Genomic DNA, 23,054 nt, shown 5'->3' with positions numbered 1-23,054 from the left:
ATCTGCTGGCACTGCTTCCACATTAAGGCTAATAGTTCATAGCTAATAGAAAAACTTTAGTCATAACTGGCAACAGGAGATGAGTATTTTGGTCATTCCTGTTAAGCTATGGTTACTCTTTGCAAAACAAGTATTTTGCCCAATGTCTGACTCAAGAGTCCATTTATAAATATAAGGTACTCTGTTTTGCAAAAGTGTTCATACCTTGAACCATTTCACATTTTGACACATTGCAGCTGCAGATCTCAATTTATTCTAATTACTATTGTATGAGACAGTCCAACACAAAGTACACAACTTTCATGAGGATGGGAAAAGAGATACGATTTTCTGATTTTATTGAAAATTTAAAAAATTGTGCCGTACATTTCTATTTAGCTCCCTTTACTTGGCTGCAGTGATGGTGACGTCACTCTCTGTCTGCTCAGCTCAGCTCTGGCAATCAGGTCAGAGCTGTTACACCTGCAGCGGCTCTAATTAAGCAGAGCTGCTGCACCTGGGAAGATCACTATATATAAATTCCAGTCTCTACCGGTATGTAACTGGCAGATCCTTCAAAGCCTTTGTGTGAGTAGACCATCCAGCATTCCTTGTTTGCCTGCCTGTTGTGACCAGTATCGTCTTGTGGATTTTCGCCCGTTTGCCTTGCCCCTGTCGGTATCTCCAGTTGGCTTATGTTTCTGGACATCTAATACCTGAACTGCCTCTCGATCCAGCCTGCCTGTCTCTGCCCCTGTCTGGATACCTCTGCCTTGGGGGGTGCCTCTCTTTACCGAATCTCTCGCCTAGATTCCAGATTCGCCTATTGCCTTGTCTTACTGGAGACCTCAGCCAATCAAACGTCTGTGTGTGTGACCCAAGTTCGCCTGCCTCTGCCCCGCAGTCAGCCTGCCTGAAGCGGATCCTTCACTCTGACTCTGCATATTCTAACGGAGACATTGGACCCATGTATCAGGACCAGTGAAACATCCCAGCTCCTGAAAAGGTTAGCGGCTTTTATTCAGAGCACATTACATCTCACTGAGTTTCTCTTGGCCACTAACCTTTTTCTCCCTTTTTGCAGTGGTTCCAGAGTGCGCTCCAGTCAGTTCCCTATCGGCCTATAGCAGTTACTTAACTATAATATATTATATATATATATATATAGATATATATATATATATATATATATATATCTATATATCTCTATATCTATCTATATATATATATCTATATATATATATATATATATATAATTTTTTTTTTTATTTTTTTTTTTAAATCTATCCTGTTGTCTGACCAAATTATCGGCACTACAGCTTCTGGTTCATTGCAGAAAAGCTGAAAATATGCGTGGTTCAAGTGGGAGAATCTTTAGAAAGGACAAATTAGCTGTGCCCTTCACAAATCCTGGCCTAATTTCAAGAATGAAGCCAGTGCTTAATGAAGCTGTTTTTTAAGGTTTGTCATGTAAGGCAGGGGTTCCCAAACTTGGAGCCTGTGACCCCAACATAACAGCAAGGTAAAGTAGTATTTTTATAAGACTGGTTACAAAAGGTGTGGCCTTCCCCCTCCATTAAAATGAGGAACATCTTGTAAACTTTGGTATTGGTTTCACAGGTAAGGACATAGCAAATCTTTTTTTTTTGCACGTCAGCATCGAATCATCTTGTGACATCCCCACCCAAACAGCGTCTCGTGACCCCCACTTTGGGAACCCCTGATGTAGGGAACACAGAAAATATGTGGCAGATGGTGCTCTGATAAAAGCACACCTAGGGTTAAACATGTTGGCCTGCATGTAAAACTGTGTGTGGAGGAAAACTGGTGGAGTCTATTGAGTAATCAGGTGAGTTATGAAGATAATTTATTACAGTGGATTTTGTTTGAGTTTTCAGAATTAAGAGAATGAATACAAATGCAAATCACACTTTTTTTTTTTTTTTTTGTCTTTTGTGTAAAAACATTTTAGAAATCACAAATTTCTCTTCTAGCTTGCACTCATGCTCTACTATGTGTTGGTGTTGGTCTAGCCCCAAAAATCCAAATAAAATTCAATAGTTTGTCTTTGTAACCCCAGCAAATGTAAAACGGTTCAATGTGACCGAACACTTGTGTAAGGCACTGTTGTATTTAAACCAGGTTTCATTCACATTTCTACCTTCTTAATTACTGCACCTACTTTTATTTTAAAATCTTGGCCGAATTCTTAGCTGGAAAGCTCATGTTACCAGATTTGGTATGCTGTTGAAAACTGTCCCAAAATAACATTTGTTTATATTACAGATTCAGGTGTTGGTGCAATAATGTGTCAGTATTCTCAATTACAGAAATCAGAGTTCAGAAGGGTTTGACATTTTATCATAAAGTAGAATTTGATAGGTCAGGCTGACTTTTATTTACGACTCTTGGACTTGTTTTCATTCTTCTTTTCGTGCACAGAACCTGTGGTTAAAAAGCAGGTGGTTCTACAGGTTATTGACTCATGGGGCTGAACATAAACGCGTGCCAATCTTTTCAGATTTATTCTCAGAAGATATTAAAAACCACTTATCCTTTTACCGTTGCACAATTATGGATTAAATTATACTGAAGAACATATCACATGATAGAATGTGAAAAGGTCAGGGGGATAAAATCCTTTTACTAAGCCCTTTATTTGTCACACCACCGCCCCATGCCCACCTGCTCCTCCTTGCTGTATTTTACAAGGCTTTGGTTACATCTACTACTGAGTTTAATATAAAAGCACAAGTCTCTACTAGGAGATTGAATCCATGTAGCAAACATTAGCACAAACTGTGCTGGATGAGCCAGCATTGAGCCTTTACCTGTCAGTGAACGTTTGCGCCATCTGAGGTGGAGGGGATTTGCTGGTAAATGGCGGCTGACGCTGAACTCGGTACAGCACGGGTTGGCAGCCGGAGCAAAGAGGGCTGCCGGGGCCTGAAGACAACATGGCGGCGTCGATCTCCATTTTCTCATCAAAGGTGCAGAGTTTGATGGCAGATATCGCCACGCTGTTGGTGTCCAGACGCAATGTCAGGGGTATGTCACAGAAGACATTTTGTGGTCCCAGGTTAATGATGTCGCCTGCAGCGGCAATCAGCTCAATGTTGGCTATGGCAGGGTTGTCTGATACAGAAAAGGAGACAAATATCTGTTGATGACTTGTCTCAATTAAGAAAAAAGGTATTATTACATTCAGTCAAGTGAAAAAAAAAAAAACTGGGATACACCATCACAGTCGGTATGTTTTTCTGCCATATTTGGAAATATAGATTATTTATTTGAATTTTAACAACACTGACAAATTCAAGTGATTCAAATTATTAATGGATTAATAATGGAATAATAATGGAAACTAAAAGACCATGTAGAATTTTCTGTATATTAATAAAAAGATTTTCTCCAGTTAAGAGGTTAGGAGATCTACTACGCTTAAAATCACAAACAAGCACAGAACATCTTATTCACATGGCTAGAACATCATTACTCGACAGTTTAAAGGAGGTTTGCTGTTATCAGACCAGACATTTAGTTTGGTGTGCTCTTGACTGTTGAGGTAAGGTTTAAAATCAAAATCGCAAGACTGCAGTGAATGGACCAACTTGAAAAGGGTCTCAAATGTTTTGAGATGAAGAATTTAACTGTAATGAAGAATGTATCAAAAACAGCTACCAGCATACCCAGATCTAGTTTTACCAACAAAGTTCACCCTGCAAGCAGACTGCAAATAAAATCTCCAAAACTCTAAAATGTTGTGCTAACGTGTAGAATCTGGATGAGTATAACTTTTATGAGAGGTGTGCAATGAGAAAACATTTGCTTTGTAAGAAAATCATGAAAATTGTGTCTTTTAAACAAAGATCGTGACTTCTGGATTAGTATTCTTTGAAAAATGGTCTGAAAATACATATTAAAGGGCCTATATCATGCAAAATCAACTTTTTGAGCCTTTAACTATGTTATAATGCTATCCCCTAATCAGAATCATGGCCAAAGTGGTATTTTGCTTGATTCATGTATGTCTGAGTAACCCTCATGAATGCTCTTTGAGCAGCAGCCCCTCCCTGTCCAAATGAGTGGTTGATTACCAGCCCCCCTCCAGGAAGCACCTGACCGCGCCGCCCCTGCCCAGTAAATACCACACCCAGTTAGCGGTGATGTGAGGCACAGCACAATAATTTCTGCTCAAAGTTGATACAAAGTGGCTCTTTTAGTACCCAATCTGCACAGCGACAGCAACTACCATTTTTTTTATACCATGCTGCAGCGGCTCTAGGGCGACCCCACATGGGGAGAGGCGGCATCACGGTAAAGGCAAGCATCTTTCTTCCAGGTTGGAAAAAAAAACTACTAATATTTCATATCAAATGAACACTTCATAGTGCCAAAGGCAAATGCTGATCATGTATATGCCTATAGTTGACTTTGGAGGGCTTAAAAAGTATATGGATACAGATATACTTTTAAGAGGATCTAGACGTGAGAACGGACAAGATTTGCAAACACTCAATGCAGCATCATTCCAGGAAAATAACCCAATACCAACTGTGAAGCATGGACCTGGAAGTGTCAAGGTTTGGAGTGATTTCCTGCAGCAGTACCTGGCCAGCTCTCTATTATAGAACCACCACCATGAACCCTACTGTATATCAGAAACTGTTTGAGAAAACTGTAGAGTAAATGTAAGCTGAAGCATATCTGGACTCCACAACATGGCAATCACTCAAAAGATATCAGTAAACCCACCAAAGACTGACTGAGAATTATGAAATAGAAAGTCCAGGTCTCTCCTTGAGGAGTTCTGAGGTGATTTTAAATTAACTTTACATCTGAGAAACCCCACAAACATCTCAGAGAAGACAGCAAGGAGCGGGACAAAGTTTCCTCAGGTCGATGTCAGAGGCTGGAAAATGGCTACAAGAAGGATCTCACTGAAGTTACATCAGCAGACGGGAGTAAGACTAGCTGTTAGGAGGTGAAATGTCCAAAATATTTGCTCATATCGCACATTTTGTTTAATGAGTCGAAAAATAACTAGCGTAATAACCTGTAATAAATAATCCTGCTTTCTAGAAATAAAAAAAAAAAAGAATAGACTTGACTTGACTTCTATGTTTCTTTAGAAACATCTCAAGGTCAAGGTCAAAGTCACTTTATTTTTACCCGAGGGTCGATTCAGTTGCAGGTAGAAAGAGTGGGCTGCTTACACACACTACACAAAAATAACACTGACAATGACATAACAGTAACAACAACAACAGCAAGGGCTCCAGGCACAGAGATATAGATAAAAAGTACACAATAGTACAATCAAAACACCGTGGTACTATTGTACTAGTACTATCTGCATATTTATTGGGACGTCCTAATTTTTCACATGACTATTCTTACATTATTGTTGTAAAGCAGCGTTTAGTGTTGTGGCAAGACAAGCAAAAGCATAGGAGCTGCAAGATTCCTGCAACACCTTAGGTTTATGTTTTGGTGTCTTGACAATAATTCGCTGAACATATTCAGATATGCATGGAAAGTCAGTATTCTTGACTTATTAATAATTTATTGAGCAGTAGTCAGTAGACATGCGACACAAAGTCAAGATAACACAGTGATTGAACATATGAATTATCCACAAATACTTACTTGCAGAGATGTGCGTCACCCAGAGTGTGAGTCTGTGTGGAATGACAGGGTGCAGGAATCGCAATGTGAGGGTGCAGCCCTCAGTTTCGGGGCACGGGGACGTCACGTTGGTGTCATAGTGACTGAGCTCAGGACTCCAGGCCTGGAGACTGGCTTCACAGGCTTGTTCCACATCAGGCGGCCCTGGAGTCAGAAACATCTTTATTTAGAAACACACAGACGCAGCACGCAAGGACTCTCTAGAGCAGGGGTGTCAAACTCATTTTGGTTGAGGGGCCGCATACAGCTTAATCTGATCTCAAGAGGGCCACATGAGTAAACTCATTGCAAGATTAAATAGAACTAATAAATATGGGCTTGTTGTTGATTTTTATATTAAGTTAATTTCACTTTTACACAATATATTATGAATAACCTCAGTGTTTTTAAGAAAAGTATGTGCAATTTCAACAATACTTTTACTAAGTTAAACATTTACTTGTGCATTATGCATAAGAACTGATCACAGTGAAAAACATTTATTCACATTTTTTGGAACTTAAAAACACTGTCCTGCATGACAAAATACATCAAACAGATAAAAATTAAGAAATAATTTGAATTTTTCCACACTTGAAGCTTAATCTGCTAATTAAAACACAGCGCCCCTCGTGGACAATATAGGAACTGCATATTTTCAATTAAACGAAGTACATGTTTTTTTCAATAATTGTTTTATCATTCTCTTCCTTTTATCTTGTCCACTTGTGAAAATCAAATCTGATGAGCTCTTTTTGGCATTAAGAAAACAATTCTTATTGCCACATTGCCAGACAGGACACTGGAAAAAAAAAAAATACATAAATTTTTTTATAATGATAATGCATTTAGCCACAGGGCCGGACTAAATTGTTTGGCGGGCCGGATCCAGCCCGCGGGCCGTATGTTTGACACCCCTGCTCTAGAGCCTTCAATTCAAGTTTTCCATGTTTTGTCACATTAGAAGCAAAACTTTCCAATGTTTTGGGATTTCAGACGATAGAGCAACAACAAGCAGTGACAAGTAGTTTTTTTGCCAGTCAATGAAGAAAAATGAATACGTTTCTCACAACATTTTTAAAAGAAAAAACTTATTGAAAGAAGTCAATAATTAATAGGAAGAACCACTCAACAAGCCTTTTAAAACAGATGTGACACAGAACACACTTGAAAGACAGCGCGTTCAGCTTATAAAAAAAACATTCCCAACGACTTTGCCCCTACGCATTCTGGATTAAAAGTGAACTGATTTATCAAAACTGATTTCCAATGTCGTATCGTTAGTTTATCCAACTTTAATCAGAACGCTCACTTGTTTATGGCTTTATGAACTTCAACTGCTGGTGCCTCCCAGGACATCTAGCTATAGATACTTTGCCATTGTGGAAGCAGTTAAGCTTTTTTTTATATACATTCAATTCGTAAGATGAGCTCACACAGAGAAGCATCCTATAACACAATGTTTTGTTGTTTATAAGCTTTTTCTGTTTTGTCTAAAAGCAGTTAGATGTTGATATTTTCTAAACCTTATTTTAATGAATATTCCGGTATGGAGAAACTGTGATGTTTTTACTTAAGATTATCCATTCCTAGACTGTGCCACACAGTCGAAAACACTTTTCTCAAGTTGAAATAAAATAAACTGAAAATTACATATGTGTGTATACTATGTAAAAAAACAAAACATTTGTACTAAATAAACTGTATAATTTTACGATAAAATGAGGAGACATGCATCTAGCTGGATCTGTAAACATTTAATAAGATTTTGCTGATTATGCTCTTGTATTATTATTATCTCTGATTATAACAGTGAAAAAATTGGTATAAACGATTGATACATTTATCACTTCCTATTTTTCAAAGGTGCTCAGCCTATATCAGCTAAGAGCATTTAACCTTTTTATCCCATTTCTGCAAGCAGACGTTTGCAACCAAAGGAGGCTGAAATAAACTCTAAAGAAATGGACCAATGATTAAACCCGATGTTCCATAGCAAGACAATAATCAGCAGCTTTGCGGTAAACGGCTCCTCCACCTTCACGGTCTGCAGAACTTCCAGCTACAAAAGTGCGCCAGATGGTCTCTAACCTATGCAAACTGGAAGCAAAATCGACTCCTTGTCTTAATTTACCAACCTGAACGTTTAATTTAAAGGAATTCAATTAAATTTTATTTATATAGCGGCAATTCATTTAAAGTAGCCGTTAGCAAGGCTTAAAATACCAAGCCAAAGGACCAGTGGTTCTATTTCGACACAAGTGAATCTCAAAAGTATACGCAAACCTGCTAAAATGCACATCTTTTGAGAAAGCGTGGCTATTATACATACATACATACATACATACATACAACGTGCAAAATAGATTTGTTGAGGGGTATTCTAACAAACACAATGTATGGGTTGTCTAGCAGTGCACATAATTAAATTAATACTTTGGTGTGACAGATTTTGACTTAAATACAGCCTTTCTGCCTTCATACCTGCCCTCAGTCCAATTAGGACTTTGCGTTTACTCATTTGCATTTTCAGTTAACGTTATAGCCTGATGAGATGCTTGGAAAGCATCAAAAATCATTTCTTTTACAGACATAGCAGTGGGGGGAAGGGTAGAGCAGTTTTGCTGACAACAATCTCATGTGTTCTCAGCATGGCTAGACTAAGAAGTAGAGTTGAAAGACAGAAATATTTTCTTTCATTCGGGTTAGACTAAAAGTTCAGCTATGATATGAAGGAATCAACTGGAACTTTTGGCCACTCTTCCAAAGGTTGGGTTTGGCACAGAAACTGAGTATCCCCAAAAAAAAACACCATACCATCAATAAAACATGGTGGTGGCAGCTTCATGCTGTGTGGGGACTTTTCTTTAGATGGATCTGAGGTTTTAGTCAAGGAGGAAAATTGTGAGCAGTTCCACATATCCAGTACAGCTAATAAATTAGATCAAAAGCTGTGCCATCAAAATATTAGTTTGAGTCTGGGTATACTTATGAACGAGGTAATTGCTGGATATAACACACACGCACACACACTGCATCGCCTCCAGCAGTTTTATTTGCAGTACAGTTGAATTGTAAATGGAAATGATTTATCACAATTTCAAGGAATTTTAATTGGGGTGTGTCAACTTTCGAGAGTAAAAGTGTGCTGAGGGTTTTAGTCAAAAAATGAGTCTAAACCTAAACTGCAGAACCGCCATTTCCCTGCCATCTCTCACCATCCCTTAGCTGGAGCTGTTCTCTAGCGAAGCAAGCTCCCACTGATTTAGTGCTACAGATAATTCTCATAATAATAGAATTCCTTTTAACCTTAAGATTTAATTGTTTTTAAAAGCACAGTCATCCTCTCCAGTCTAATTTAAACCGTTTTATTTTAAACTGAGAGTCTGTGGGAACGTGACTTACCGCTCTGCTGCCTCACAACAGGAGAGCGCACTTTAAAATGAAAGGCTGAAAACTGACTCAAATGGGCCAAGAAGGCAGGCAGTAATTGGCAGGGGTCATATTTTGAGATGACTGAATTTGTCCTATTCTCCTCTCCCTGCGCCAACTGAAGGCCGTGTTGGCCATCTCAGCAGGTGCTTTAGGTAACATTGTCTTTATGGGACACAGTGGAAGGGAAGTGAGGAAACCCAACAGACTGGCTGTCTCCAGTTACGTGCATACCTCTGTTTAGTGTAAGACTGTAATTGACTCTTTATCATCATTATGATCCCGCAGCGAAAGAGGGAGCTGTAATCCCCCCGCTTCTCTTTGCCGCTTGTTTTCAAAGCATAAATTCCAGCAGAGGATTTCCACATATTTGGGTAGAGTTTCCATGGAAGAGAAGAAAAAGGTTATTGTATTTGTATTTTCACTTTTTTTTCCTGGTCATTTCCAATTTTGTTTTTTTTCCACCAACCTCACTATTGTGTCTTGTTTAGTCCATCCGCTTTGTCAAAAGAAACCATAACTTTAAAAAAGACTGTAGGTAGAATGTGTAATGTTCAAAAGTATAGGTCAGATATTTGGTTTGCAACAAAGTCCTTGTGTTTGAATAGCTAACAATAGCCTGATTAGATGCCTACAGTGGCTTGCAAAAGTATTCATACCCCATGAGCCATTTCATGCTTTGCTGTACTTACAGCTACCTCTCTTTTGAGGTATGTTGCTGACAGCTTTTCAAATCTAGTGATGGAAGTTTTACCCGTTCTTCTTAGCAAAATAGATCAAGCTTAGTCAAACTGGAGGGATAGTGTCTTTGATAGTTGATTTATAAATCCTTAATCAGTTTTTGGTTTGGTCTTTGCCAGGCCATTCTAACACACAGATATGCTCCAATCTGTATCGTTGCATTATAGCTCTAGCTGTTTAGCTTTACTGTCACACTGTATTTGTCAAGTAGAAAGCTTCAGCCACCTTCCCCTCAACTTTTACCAGCCTCCTTGACCCCTGTGGAAAAAAAAAAACATCCCTATAGCATCATTCTACCAACGTGTTTCTATATAGAAACAATGTGTTCAGGGTAATATCTATTGGACGTTTTCTGACGGACACAGCATTTTCCATTAAGGCCGGAAAGTTTGATTTTGGTCTCCACTGACAAAAGCAGACTCTTTCACATTTGTTGGGTTCCCTAAATTGCTCATAGCAAACTCCAAATGTTTTTTGTTTGTTTTTGTCATGGCTTTCTTCTTACTACTCTTTCATAAAGGCCAGATTTGTGGACAGCACTAATCTGTTCTGTCGACACATCTTCCCACTTGAGCAGTGAATCTCTGCAGCTCCCCCAGAATTAGATCTGGCCTTGCTCCTGTCTCTATGATTATTCCTCTCCTAGCCCGGGGGGTTGAGTTTATATAGGCAGCCATGTCTAGGTAGATTACAGACTGATGCTGTATGTTCACTAATGGTCTCTGTCAAACTTCTGTGGACCTCACAGTAAACCTGTTTTTATCGGGAGATTAAATTATGCACAGATAGACTCTATTTACTAATTAGATGACGACGTCCAGATGCTGTAGATTGCAAAGGATTTTATTTAGGGGAATCAGATTTTACTTTCAACTTCATTATGAATAACTTTTTTGTTGTTCTATGACAGAAAATGTTAAAATACATAGAAGTTTGTGGTTTTGACGTGATTAAATGGGAAAATGTTCAAGGAATATGAATGTTTTTGCAAGGCACTGTACCCTTAAGAATCTTTGTTCTGAGTTTGGCCAAAACAAGACGGACAAAGAGAGAGTCTGTAGCAGAGGGTTATTATCATTTAATGATTTTATGTTTTTTCCTCTTCCAGGAGCTATTAGCCTTGCACGCACCTAGAATTTACAAGGACAAGACTGATTGTGCAAGTGTGTGTGAAAAATTGACCCACTCTACTGAAACACAAGACTGGAGCAGAACTTTAACTGGAACTCCCACATTCCCGGGTTGTTAATACCTTCCTACGATGAAAAGTACATCACAGGACGTGTTTACCTTGGTCAACGACAGTTTGGAAGAGGGAAGATGAATAGAAACAACCTTAAGCCTCATTACCAATACAAACTTTCTCTTCAGCACTACATTTGGAAAAGAAGATAAGGAAATACAATCTGTTTTGACGAAGTTCTGGTGATTTTTCATTTCCAGTATTGTTTATAATCCCAATGTGAAGTAAAGAAGCGCCATTAACCTTGGATATAAACTACAAGGCTATGAATCGGAAACATTACAAAAACATAAAGCCTCTTATTAAACAGTCATGACACAAACACATAATTTTGACTGACCCACTGCCTCCTCAGGTGTCCAGTAGCCTGATGTGTCGCAGATACGAGGTGAGGAGGCCTGAAAGGCGTACTGGTGGAAGACACCATCTTTCTCGCAGTCTCCACAGTCGATGCCAGACACATGAAATTGGGAGCTAAGAGGATACACACTTCATAATTAGATGGTACATAAATATTCCAGACTAGACAAACTACACAATACAGCCGATTGACTAGAAGCTAGTGGACAAAAAATAGTCCGTCCGTCCGTCCGTCCGTTGTCTTCCGCTTATCCGGGGTCGGGTCGCGGGGGCAGCAGCTTCAGTAGGGAGGCCCAGACGTCCCTCTCCCCAGCCACTTGGGCCAGCTCCTCAGGAGGAATCCCAAGGCGTTCCCAGGCCAGCCGGGAGACATAGTCCCTCCAGCGTGTCCTGGGTCTTCCCCTGGGCCTCCTCCCGGTGGGACGTGCCCGGAACACCTCTCCAGGGAGGCGTCCAGGAGGCATCCTGACCAGATGCCCGAGCCACCTCAACTGGCTCCTCTCGACGTGGAGGAGCAGCGGCTCTACTCTGAGTCCTCCCCGGATGACTGAGCTCCTCACCCTATCTCTAAGGGAGAGCCAAGACACACTACGGAGAAAACTCATTTCAGCCGCTTGTATCCGGGATCTCGTTCTTTCGGTCACGACCCAAAGCTCGTGACCATAGATGAGGGTAGGAACGTAGATCGACCGGTAAATCGAGAGCTTCGCCTTTTGGCTCAGCTCTCTCTTCACCACAACGGATCGGTACAGCGCCCGCTTCACAGCAGACGCTGCACCAATCCGCCTGTCGATCTCCCGCTCCATCTTCCCCTCATTCGTGAACAAGACCCCAAGATACTTGAACTCCTCCACTAGGGGCAGGACATCCTCCCCAACCCGGAGAAGGCACTCTACCCTTTTCCGGTTCAAGACCATGGTCTCGGATTTGGAGGCACTGATCTTCATCCCGGCCGCTTCGCACTCGGCTGCGAACCGCTCCAGTGAGAGCTGTAGATCACGCCCTGATGAAGCCAATAGGACCACGTCGTCCGCGAATAGCAGAGACGCAATCCTAAGGCCACCAAAGCGGATCCCCTCAACACCTTGGCTGCGCCTAGAAATTCTGTCCATAAAAGTTATGAACAGAATCGGTGACAAAGGGCAGCCTTGGCGGAGTCCAACTCTCACCGGAAACGAGTCCGACTTACTGCCGGCAATGCGGACCAGACTCTGACACCGGTCGTACAGAGACCTGACAGCCCTTATTAAAGGGTCCGGTACTCCATACTCCCGGAGTACCCCCCACAGGATCCCCCGGGGGACACGGTCGAATGCCTTCTCCAGATCCACAAAGCACATGTAGACTGGTTGGGCAAACTCCCATGCCCCCTCAAGAATCCTGCTGAGGGTGTAGAGCTGGTCCAGTGTTCCACGGCCAGGACGAAAACCACACTGCTCTTCCTGAATCCGAGATTCGACTATCCGACGGACCCTCCTTTCCAGAACCCCTGAATAGACCTTACCAGGGAGGCTTAAGAGTGTGATTCCTCTGTAGTTGGAACACACCCTCCGGTCCCCCTTTTTAAATAGGGGGACCACCACCCCAGTCTGCCAATCCAAGGGAACTGCCCCCGATGTCCACGCAATGTTGCAGAGCCGCGTTAACCAACACAGCCCCACAACATCCAGAGCCTTAAGGTACTCAGGGCGAATCTCATCCACCCCCGGAGCCTTGCCACCGAGGAGCTTTTTAACAACCTCGGCAACCTCAGCACCAGAGATGGGAGAACCCGACCCAGAGTCCTCAGGCTCTGCTTCCTCAATGGAAGACGTGTTGGTGGGATTAAGGAGGTCTTCGAAGTATTCCGCCCACCGACGCACGACGTCCCGAGTCGAGGTCAGCAGCACACCACCCCCACTGTAAACAGTGTTGGTACTGCACTGCTTCCCCCTCCTGAGACGCCGGATGGTGGACCAGAATCGCTTCGAAGCCGTACGGAAGTCTTTCTCCATGGCCTCTCCGAACTCTTCCCACGCCCGAGTTTTTGCCTCGGCGACCAGCCGAGCCGCCTGCCGCTTCGACTGCCGGTACACATCAGCTGCTTCCGGAGTCCCACAGGCCAAAAAAGCCCGGTAGGACTCCTTCTTCAGCTTGACGGCTTCCCTCACCGCTGGTGTCCACCAGCGGGTTCGAGGGTTGCCGCCACGACATGCACCGACAACCTTGCGGCCACAGCTCCGACTAGCCGCCTCAGCAATAGAGGCGTGGAACATGGTCCATTCAGACTCAATGTCCCCCGCCTCCCTCGGGACGTGTTTAAAGTTCTCCCGGAGGTGGGAGTTAAAGCTCCGCCTCACAGGGGACTCCGCCAGACGTTCCCAGCAAACCCTCACAGTACGTTTGGGCCTGCCCGGTCGGACCGGCTTCCTCCCCCGCCATCGGAGCCAACTCACCACCAGGTAGTGGTCGGTGGAGAGCTCCGCCCCTCTCTTCACCCGAGTGTCCAAGACATGCAGCCGCAGGTCAGATGAAACGACAACAAAGTCGATCATTGAACTGCGACCTAGGGTGTCCTGGTGCCAAGAGCACATATGGACACCCTTATGCTTGAACATGGTGTTTGTGATGGACAATCCATGACGAGCACAGAAGTCCAACAACAAAACACCACTCGGGTTCAGATCAGGTGGGCCATTCCTCCCAACCACGCCCCTCCAGGTCCCACTGTCATTGCCCACGTGAGCGTTGAAGTCCCCCAGCAAAACGAGGGAGTCCCCAGGAGGGGCACTCTCCAGTACCCCTTCCAAGGACTCCAAAAAGGGTGGGTAATCTGAACTGCTGTTTGGCGCATAAGCGCAAACAACAGTCAGAACCCGTCCCCCCACACGGATGCGGAGGGAGGCCACCCTCTCGTTCACCGGGGAAAACCCCAACGTGCAGGCACCGAGATGGGGGGCAACAAGTATGCCAACCCCAGCTCGGCGCCTCTCACCATGGGCAACTCCAGAGTGGAAGAATGTCCAGCCCCTCTCAAGGAGACTGGTTCCGGAGCCAGAGCGGTGCGTCGAGGTGAGTCCGACTATCTCTAGTCGGAACCTCTCAACCTCGCGCACAAGCTCAGGCTCCTTCCCCACCAGAGAGGTGACATTCCACGTCCCAAGAGCCAGCTTCTGCAGCCGAGGATCAGAACGCCAAGGTCCCCGCCCTCCACTGCTACCCGTTACACATTGCACCCGACCCCTTTGGCCCCTCCGACAGGTGGTGAGCCCATCGGAAGGGGGACCCATGTCGCCTCTTCGGGCTGAGCCCGGCCGGGCTCCATGGGCAAAAGCCCGGCCACCAGACGCTCGCCAACGTGCCCCACCTCCAGGCCTGGCTCCAGAGTGGGGCCCCGGTGACCCGCGTCCGGGCGAGGGAACACGAGGTCCAACAATTGTACTCATCATAAGGGGAGTTTTGGGCTGCGCTTTGTCTGGTCCCTCACCTAGGACCTGTCTGCCTTAAACTATTAAAAAATAGTTTAATTGTAATTCAATTTCAATTAAAATTTAACTAAAATGAAATATTTATTTAATTAGTATGGCAAACAGAGAATACTGTCACGTCAGTAATTAACTTACTAAAAAAGGCAGGAAGGTATGTTATTCCAAGTACGTTAAATTACATTAAGAGTAACTCAGCCTTTCTCTTTTATAATTAAAATACTTTAAAAAAAAAACACACATCTTCTTCTGCTTATCCGCGGTTGGGTCGTGGGGGTAGCAGCTTCAGTAGGGTGGCCCAGACGTCCCTCTCTCCGGCCACTTGGGCCAGCTCCTCCGGGGGAATCCCAAGGCGTTCCCAGGCCAGCCGGGAGACATAGTCCCTCCAGCGTGTCCTGGGTCTTCCCCTGGGCCTCCTCCTGGTGTGACGTGCCCGGAACACCTCACCAGGGAGGCGTCCAGGAGGCATTCTGACCAGATGCCCGAGCCACCTCAACTGGCTCCTCTCGACGTGGAGGAGCAGCGGCTCTACTCTGAGTCGCCTCCCAAATGACTGAGCTCCTCACCCTATCACTGAGGGAGAGCCCAGAGAAAACTCATTTCGGCTGCTTGTATCCGGAATCTCGTTCTTCCGGTCATGACCCAAAGGTCACGACCATAGATGAGGGTAGGAACGTAGATAGACTGGTAAATCGAGAGATTCGCCTTTTGGCTCAGCTCTCTCTTTACCAGGATAGAGCGGTACAGCGCCCACTTCATTGCAGATGCAGCAGCAATCCGCCTATCGATTTCTCCCTCCATTTTTCTCTCATTTGTGAACAACACCCGGAGATACTTAAACTCCTCCACTTGGGGCAGGATATCCTCCCATGGTCTTGTATTTGGAGGCACTGATGCTCCTTTAAAAATCTTTTAAAAACCTATTTATTCCTAATTTGTGGTGGCTAGTAGTTTGTTAGTGTCTCTCTCAAAAAAACAAAACAAAGGATCTTCAGTAAATCTGTCAGGTTAAAGGGACTCTTTTGGCCTCAGACAATTAAAAAGGTGCAGAGTTGAAATCAGATATTTATGCACACAGCAAAAAAGACATAATGTTTCTAACTCTGATATTAAATCGAACTAAGCCTTTCATACTTTAGGTCAGTACGGATTAGTAAAATCATTTTTGTTTACTAAATGCCAAATCAGTGAAAGATTTTTTTTGCTTAGTTTTTGCTAGAATTACCTTCTAAATTGTGATTATTTGGACATCATTTCAAAAACTTCTCACAATCACAAACTTGATTTTAGGCCCATTCCTCCTGGCAGAACTGGTGTACCTGAGTCAGGTTTATAGGACCCGTTGCTCAAACACACATTTTCAGTTCTGCCCACAAATCTCTATGGAACTGAGATCAGAGCTTTATGTGCCCAATTCAAATCACTGAATTTGTTGTCCTTGAGTCTCTTTGTAACTAATTTGTTTGTATGGTTAGGGTCCTTGCCCCTTCAAGAGATCCAGTTGTGCCCAAGCTTTAATTTAATGGCAGATGTCTTAAGATAATTTTTTTATGATGTTGTTTCCTCATGGTCCCAGCTATTTTGTAAAATGTCTATTGCAGACAATAGGCTTGATTTATAAAAAATTACTCTAAAGCAAGAAGTCTCCATACCTCTGAAAAAGTGACCCTCTCATGGGTGGGAGCCAATAAATAGAAACCGAGTTGGTGCTTTGGCCAGTCACTATCGGGGGAAGCGGGACAGGGGCAGGCCGACTGTCCGTCATCCACTTCTGGTAGACCAGATCAAGATAACAATGCATTCTGGCTACCTGATTGGGAGTAAAGTGGTTGGTGCAGTTGTCGTCTGTTGTGGTGAGATTGAATGAGAATCAGTAAAACGTTTGAGAATCAAATTCAAACAGAACCATCAAACACACATTTTGAATGAATTAAACCTTTTTTAAATCTAAAGGACAACAGGCCTCTATAAATCGCTTTGTGTTTACAGCATTCATTTTGCCTTTTTTTAAAGGTCTACCGCAGAAAGAGAATTGTTCCTGCATATACCTGTGTAACTCATGTAATTGCTGTAAGGCGTGTTAAGGTAAATGGTGAATCCGCATGTATCGTTGACAGCGTCGGGGTCATGGCAGGCTTTGGATTTGGTGGTCGGTGCAGTGTCGGCACACAGATCTCCTGTCTCCATTGATGGGGTTGTCTCCTGCCAAAAGACAACAGACTAATATAAACGTGTAATACACCGAATGGAAAAAGTGGGATAAAGTACTGAAGAGTCCATAGAATGATACCGTCAGTGAAGTAGGTGTAACTGGTTTACATTAACAGGGATTCCACTTTAATGAATCCTGAAAAGCAGCTTTAGAGTGTTCTCACACATTCTTCATGTCAAAATCCCAAACTTTTCTAGGGTACATTTTTTCACAGTTCTCTATTTTTTAGACCAATTTTAAGGTATAACTACAGGAGGACATTATGGCTGATAGTTGAGGATTAGGGTTGAGAGAGGAAGGGAGGGATGATCAGCAGAAGACACTTTAGAAAAAACTCACTGCATATCCTACCTGACATGGGTCGTCACAGGAGTCCCGCTCACTCACCCCCTTGAAGACATGGTACAACCCAAATATGTGCCCCATTTCATGGATCATTGTGTTTTTATGCCCTGTTGTACCAAAGTAGGATGGGTTGAGAACCATTCCACCTATGCAAGACAGACGACGTGCAGTTTTTAGTTAAAATATGATAAAATACATATTTAGGTTCTTTGGAAAGCCAGTCACTCTGACTACACCGTGTTTCGAATTAAACTGTGAACTTAAAAAAAGAGAAATATTAACGATTCAAGCGTGCAACATCTTAATATATGAATCAACTATCTGTGACACTGGAACTGATTTAGAGTCTTTTGGTAAGCCACAGATGTATTAAACTCTTGTGTTCATTCAGAGATGGGTGAGGATGTGAAAATCTTCTCACAATGCTAACCCAAAGAACCAAACAAGTAAAATGATCACAGAAAACGTTGAGTTGTGGTGACAGTACAGATTCCAACTGTGAACTATGTTTTGCATTTTGTTTTCATTCAACAGTATCCCACATCATAGATCACTTACCATAATTAGAAGTTAAATCGATAAGGAATAACGCAGAACATTTCAATCAGAAAAAGAAAAACAGTCAGATAAGAATTCACACCACATGACATTTTTTGTCCTTTATTTCATATTACAACAACAAACCTCAATATATTTCGCAGGGGGTTTGGTTCAACTTTCACTAGGATCTTTGAGATTCCCAACAAAGGACACATAATACAGCTAAACTACAAACAGGACTTATGTCTTTCTTTCAAGAATGGGTTTTCCTTGCAACTTTAAAGGCCATATTTGTTGATTAATTAGGTAATAGCTTTTTGTGCCATCAGATTCTCCAACCTGAGCAGTGGATCCCCGCAGCTCCTCCAAATTTAGCAAAGGCTTCTGACTTTCCCACTGATCAGTGCTCTCTCATTGTGTGTTTGTGCTGTTGATGGCTTAAACAGAACTCCATGAGGTGTACAAAGTTTAGGATATTGTTTAATAGTTTAACCCTGCTTTAACCCCACCCCACCCCCCAAAACTTGACTTGTTTTTCTTGGTCTTAATGGAGCTGTTTGTTTATTACTGATCTTTAAAAAGAAACTCTGAGGCCTTCATTGAACAGCTGAGACTGAGCTTTGATCCCAACGTTCCCATTGCCATCAGGAAAATAATTCAGGAACATTTCATCAAATGCAAGCAGACTTAAAATCAGCTTTTTCCCAAAGCTGTGAAGGCAATCGTCCCCTGCTAGAAAACAAATGAACTTCCTAAATTCACAGGTTCTTCATCAAATTAAGAATTATTAAATTGTTTCTCATATGCTAATGCCTATTTTCAATGAGTGTTTGTACATTCATGGAAATTGGACAGATTTTTCTTTTACATTGTTCTTTAAAAGGACTGCTTCTCTTTAAACTTGGCCATTTCAATTTTATCAGATGCTAACGACTATCTGTACATTTTATACCCTCTCGGTGAGTGTCTGGTACATTTTTACCTGTATATGCATAATTATCTATTAATAGTAATAATAATAATATTTCTACTGGGTGAAATGGTCCTTCTATCCTGACTGAAGTCAATAGATTATGTATTGAGAAAAAAGAGGTTAAAATGTTTTATCTGTGAGAGCTACAGACCTGTAAACACTCTTGCCGATCCATTAGCACATCCAGGTTCAGATGTTCACATTTCTTTTCATTATTTTTTTGTTATATTGCTGTTTACGAATATTCTCAGGAAGGTCATTTGAACTACAAAAAGTGTGCAAATATTTAAGAGTTGAGTTTATATTGAAGTTGAAATGTTTTACTTTGTTTGCTATCTATTGTTGACACGTTTTGTTTGTTTTGTTAACAAATGTTTCTTTTTTGTTTAAACTGAGACTTGTGTAACATTTGTTATCACTGTGTCCTTTTTATCATGTTTAGGGGTATCAGAGTTAAGGGGACTGAATATAAATGCACACCAGACATTTTATAATTTTTTTCTGTTAAGCATTTTGAAAAGCACATATACTTCCACTTTATATTTTAGTCTACTTTGTGTTGGACTATCACATTCAATCCCAATAAAATACATTGAAGTTTGTGGTTGCAACAAGACGGCAACCACAAAGTTATGAAATATGAAAAGGTTCAAGGGATAAGACAACTTTTGCAAAAAAAAAACCTGTAAGTTTTACTTTATCCTGAATGAGGTTGCACTGAAACCCATTAAAGTATGACCATATTATATAAAATATCGTTATCTTCTCATCCTTCCTTTTGTCTTTAGGGTAAGTTAAGAATGAGTCTATTAATTTACGGATATTGTTGTAGCTTAAAACATCCATACGCTTTTTTTGGGTTCAAACTAAATGATTTATTCTACACTGAAATATCTCATGGCCCAGTTAGGTTACATATTTGAGTTCTTAGCTAGTAAACTAAAATAAATCCCCCGACACCTATGATAACCCTTTTACCTATAGTCAAAAATCACTATTAGTCAGTGTTGTGTAAAAATGTATTTTAGCCTTGGCTTATGACTATATATAATTGTTTGAAACTTGTTGCTCTTTTCTTTTTTTAAAAGATAGTTAGAACATGGTAAAGGGTTAGGGTTAAGAAAAGAAGAAAACTACTAAACTGAACACAAAGTGCAAGAAATAAGGATGAATCGCATATTCAGCACTATATTATGTAACTGACCTTGGTGTGTAAGAGCCTCCTTTGCCCACGGCCACGTTGCTGCTCCTGCCAGTTCTTCTCGCACCGAGTTGCTGGCAAAAAACACATTGAGTGTGTCGCTGCCGCTCAGCTTTAATTCATCCTTTAGTTCTTTCACACTCATATAAGCCCTGCAGAAAAGAACAGAAAACCTGCATAATCCCGACAGAACTAAAGCATTTTTGAGTGATAAAGAGATTTTTTAAGAGCGCCAATAAAACTGTAATGTGGAACAATCAAAGAGAACTCAGAAAAGTACATTTTGATAGATCATATCTGTGAGGCTCAAAGCTGTGGAAAACTACCTATAAACTAGCAGTGGTGTTTACATTGAACGTGGAGAGGTGTTGATAACAGTAGTAGTGGATTTAGACTGCGCTGGTGTTCCTGTTGCTAATATTTATTCTCACAGCCAGCAGAGAAAATCTCTTTCATATGGGGTGAGATGCTTCTGGTTTCCATCCAGAACCAAAGCAATAGTTGTAGGATTCCTGAATGACTCAATTTATAGAGAATTATTTTTTGAAACTATTCTTTTCTGGCTTTTTTTTTTTTTTTTTTTTTTGCATTATTTGCAATATTTCCTGCATTTTCTCAAATAAGCGTCATGCTCATTTTTGTTCTCAATTTTTCTCTGAAGCTCAGAGGTACTTAAAGTCTCAGTCAGTAAATACCATATTTTCCGACCACCACCACCAGATGCCTTAAGGCGATAGTCCAAGAGGATTTTATACATTTTCAGTTTGTTTTGTTATTTAGCTAAAGAATATAGACATCAGTAGTACATGAGTGAAAGGCATTGAAATAATTATTTTAATTTTTAATCAGAAAGCTGACATTTCCAAGTTGGTAGTTTGGAAAATTAACAGAAATATTGCTAAAAGTTAGCAGTTTTTCGGAGCAAGAAAGTCCCAGGTTTCTCCCTGACCACAACCTCAAAATCCAACATGGCTGAAAGTTAGTTATGTATGCAGGTAAATAGTTTATTTGCATTTCTCATAATTTATATAAGATATAATCTTTTACACAAACTAAATATTGTGTACTTGAAGCGCAGTTGGAGAAACATGGCTGTAGCAAATCTGCAACTCTGTGTCTTTATAGTTTTCTCTCCTGATCTTCAGTCTCCCTAAGTCGAGCTGCGTAAACATGACAACTAGTCTTTGTTTTGGTTGTGTCCCCAACAGATTAAGATTAAATAAAACTTTATTGTCAGTAAAAATGGAAATTTGGTTTATTTAATCCGCCAGATGCCTCCTATAGAACAACACATAACACATCATAAACATTCATCATACAGTTCATTTATTTTTTCTCTGGTTTGGGAGTTTATTGGAATATGCTTCCTTGGTTGTAGCTGTGATTAGCATTTTCGCTTCATTTCTCTGCTAAATGCGCAGGAGTTTAAGGTTTTAGGTGGATCTCAGCAGATAAATCAGCTAGTGGCGGTAATAGGATAATTTTTTGCCATTTGACCTGCCTAGACTAATCAGGAACCAAAAATCGGACCTTCTTTCTGACTGGTAAAAGCAGCACACTTCAGGGCTAACAGCTTGATATGACAACGACATTCTTTAAAAATGAAGCCAGAGAGAGCAAAAAAGCTGTAAGACGCAAAAAAAGATGTAAGACGCTTCTAGAAAGGAAACTGTATTTTCGACACAGGCATGACTGCTGTTCCATCACGTTGCTACTTTTAAACAGTGAGGTGAGACATCAGCTAATTACAGGAAGTCCAATGTTGCAAATGTTCTTAATGTTCTGGATTGCAGAGTTGTGACTGATCCTCCTCAGACATTGTGGGACATTTCCTTTGGTCCTAAAATGAAAACCTGACAGATAAAACTGAGAGGCTGCTTAAAGGAGCAATAAGCAATATTTCATTATTTTAGATAGAAATAACTAAAAAAAAAGAGTGATGTGAAGAACTAAAGGTATCTTTTAGATGGAATATGGTATGACGTCACACACCATCTCCCTGTGTTGTTCTCCAGCCGCATTTGCATATATGTCCATGTGAATAGCCACCATTCATAAAATGCCACCGCCAGAGCAGCTTAGAAGCAAAATGGCCGGGAACGCATTTAGCGGGTCAAAACATTCCCCTGAAAGCGATCAGGACCCATTATTACCACATAAAAAGAAAGAAAAAGAAACAGCCTTTGGCAAATAAGTTGTCAGATAAGGAAAGAGACATTGGCTTTGCGTTTCCAAGGCGGAGAGCATTTCGTGAGCAGAAGCAATCTCCATTTTGACTCGGAACTAGCATTTCTCCTCCTGGACAGGTGAGTAAGGGCATGAAGTTAATAGGCCACAATTAAATGTGGTCTATTAAATATAAGGTCTCTCCCTCCAAAGACTTTGTTAGTTAACGAATTGATTTCTGATAAACAGATTGATTTGTTTTGTCTCACAGAAACCTGGCTACAAGAGGACTACGTTAGTTTGAATGAGTCAACTCCCTCCAATTATTCAAATTTCCACATTCCCAGATCTGTGGGAAGAGGAGGAGGAGTGGCAACCATCTTTCAGTCTGATTTATTAATTAGTCCCAGGCCAATTAATAACTACAGTTCTTTTGAACATTTAACCCTCAGTTTCCCTCATCCAAACTGCAAAGCAATAAAACCTCTTCTGTTTGTTGTTTTGTATCGTCCACCAGGCCCTTACACTCAGTTTTTGGATGAGCTGTCAGATTTCTTATCTGATTTGGTGTTAAATACTGATAAGGCTATTATAGTGGGTGATTTTAACATCCATGTTGACACAGAATGTGATAACTTTAGTGTAGCCTTTAAAACTATCCTAGATTCAATTGGTTTTGCTCAAAATGTGCATAAACCGACGCACTCTTGGCTCCATACTTTAGACCTTGT

The 23,054-nt window shown here is 41.4% G+C and overlaps 1 protein-coding gene across 1 annotated transcript in view; it reads right to left on the bottom strand.

Annotated features, from left to right (window-relative positions):
- pappa2 (pappalysin 2) overlaps positions 1–23,054 on the bottom strand; it is a 105,740-nt gene that overhangs the window by 58,144 nt on the left and 24,542 nt on the right. The window contains exons 5-11 of the mRNA XM_012882833.3: positions 20,161–20,309; positions 17,450–17,589; positions 16,935–17,088; positions 16,539–16,731; positions 11,403–11,536; positions 5,629–5,811; positions 2,811–3,114 (exon numbers count right to left, since the gene is read on the bottom strand). Of these exons, the coding sequence (XP_012738287.2) occupies positions 2,811–3,114; positions 5,629–5,811; positions 11,403–11,536; positions 16,539–16,731; positions 16,935–17,088; positions 17,450–17,589; positions 20,161–20,309 (1,257 nt within the window). The remainder of the gene's footprint in view (positions 1–2,810; positions 3,115–5,628; positions 5,812–11,402; positions 11,537–16,538; positions 16,732–16,934; positions 17,089–17,449; positions 17,590–20,160; positions 20,310–23,054) is intronic.

The sequence above is a fragment of the Fundulus heteroclitus genome, unplaced genomic scaffold (genome assembly GCF_011125445.2).
Source record: "Fundulus heteroclitus isolate FHET01 unplaced genomic scaffold, MU-UCD_Fhet_4.1 scaffold_133, whole genome shotgun sequence".
Taxonomy (NCBI): Eukaryota; Metazoa; Chordata; class Actinopteri; order Cyprinodontiformes; family Fundulidae; genus Fundulus; species Fundulus heteroclitus.
This window is presented reverse-complemented; position numbering and strand designations above follow the sequence as displayed.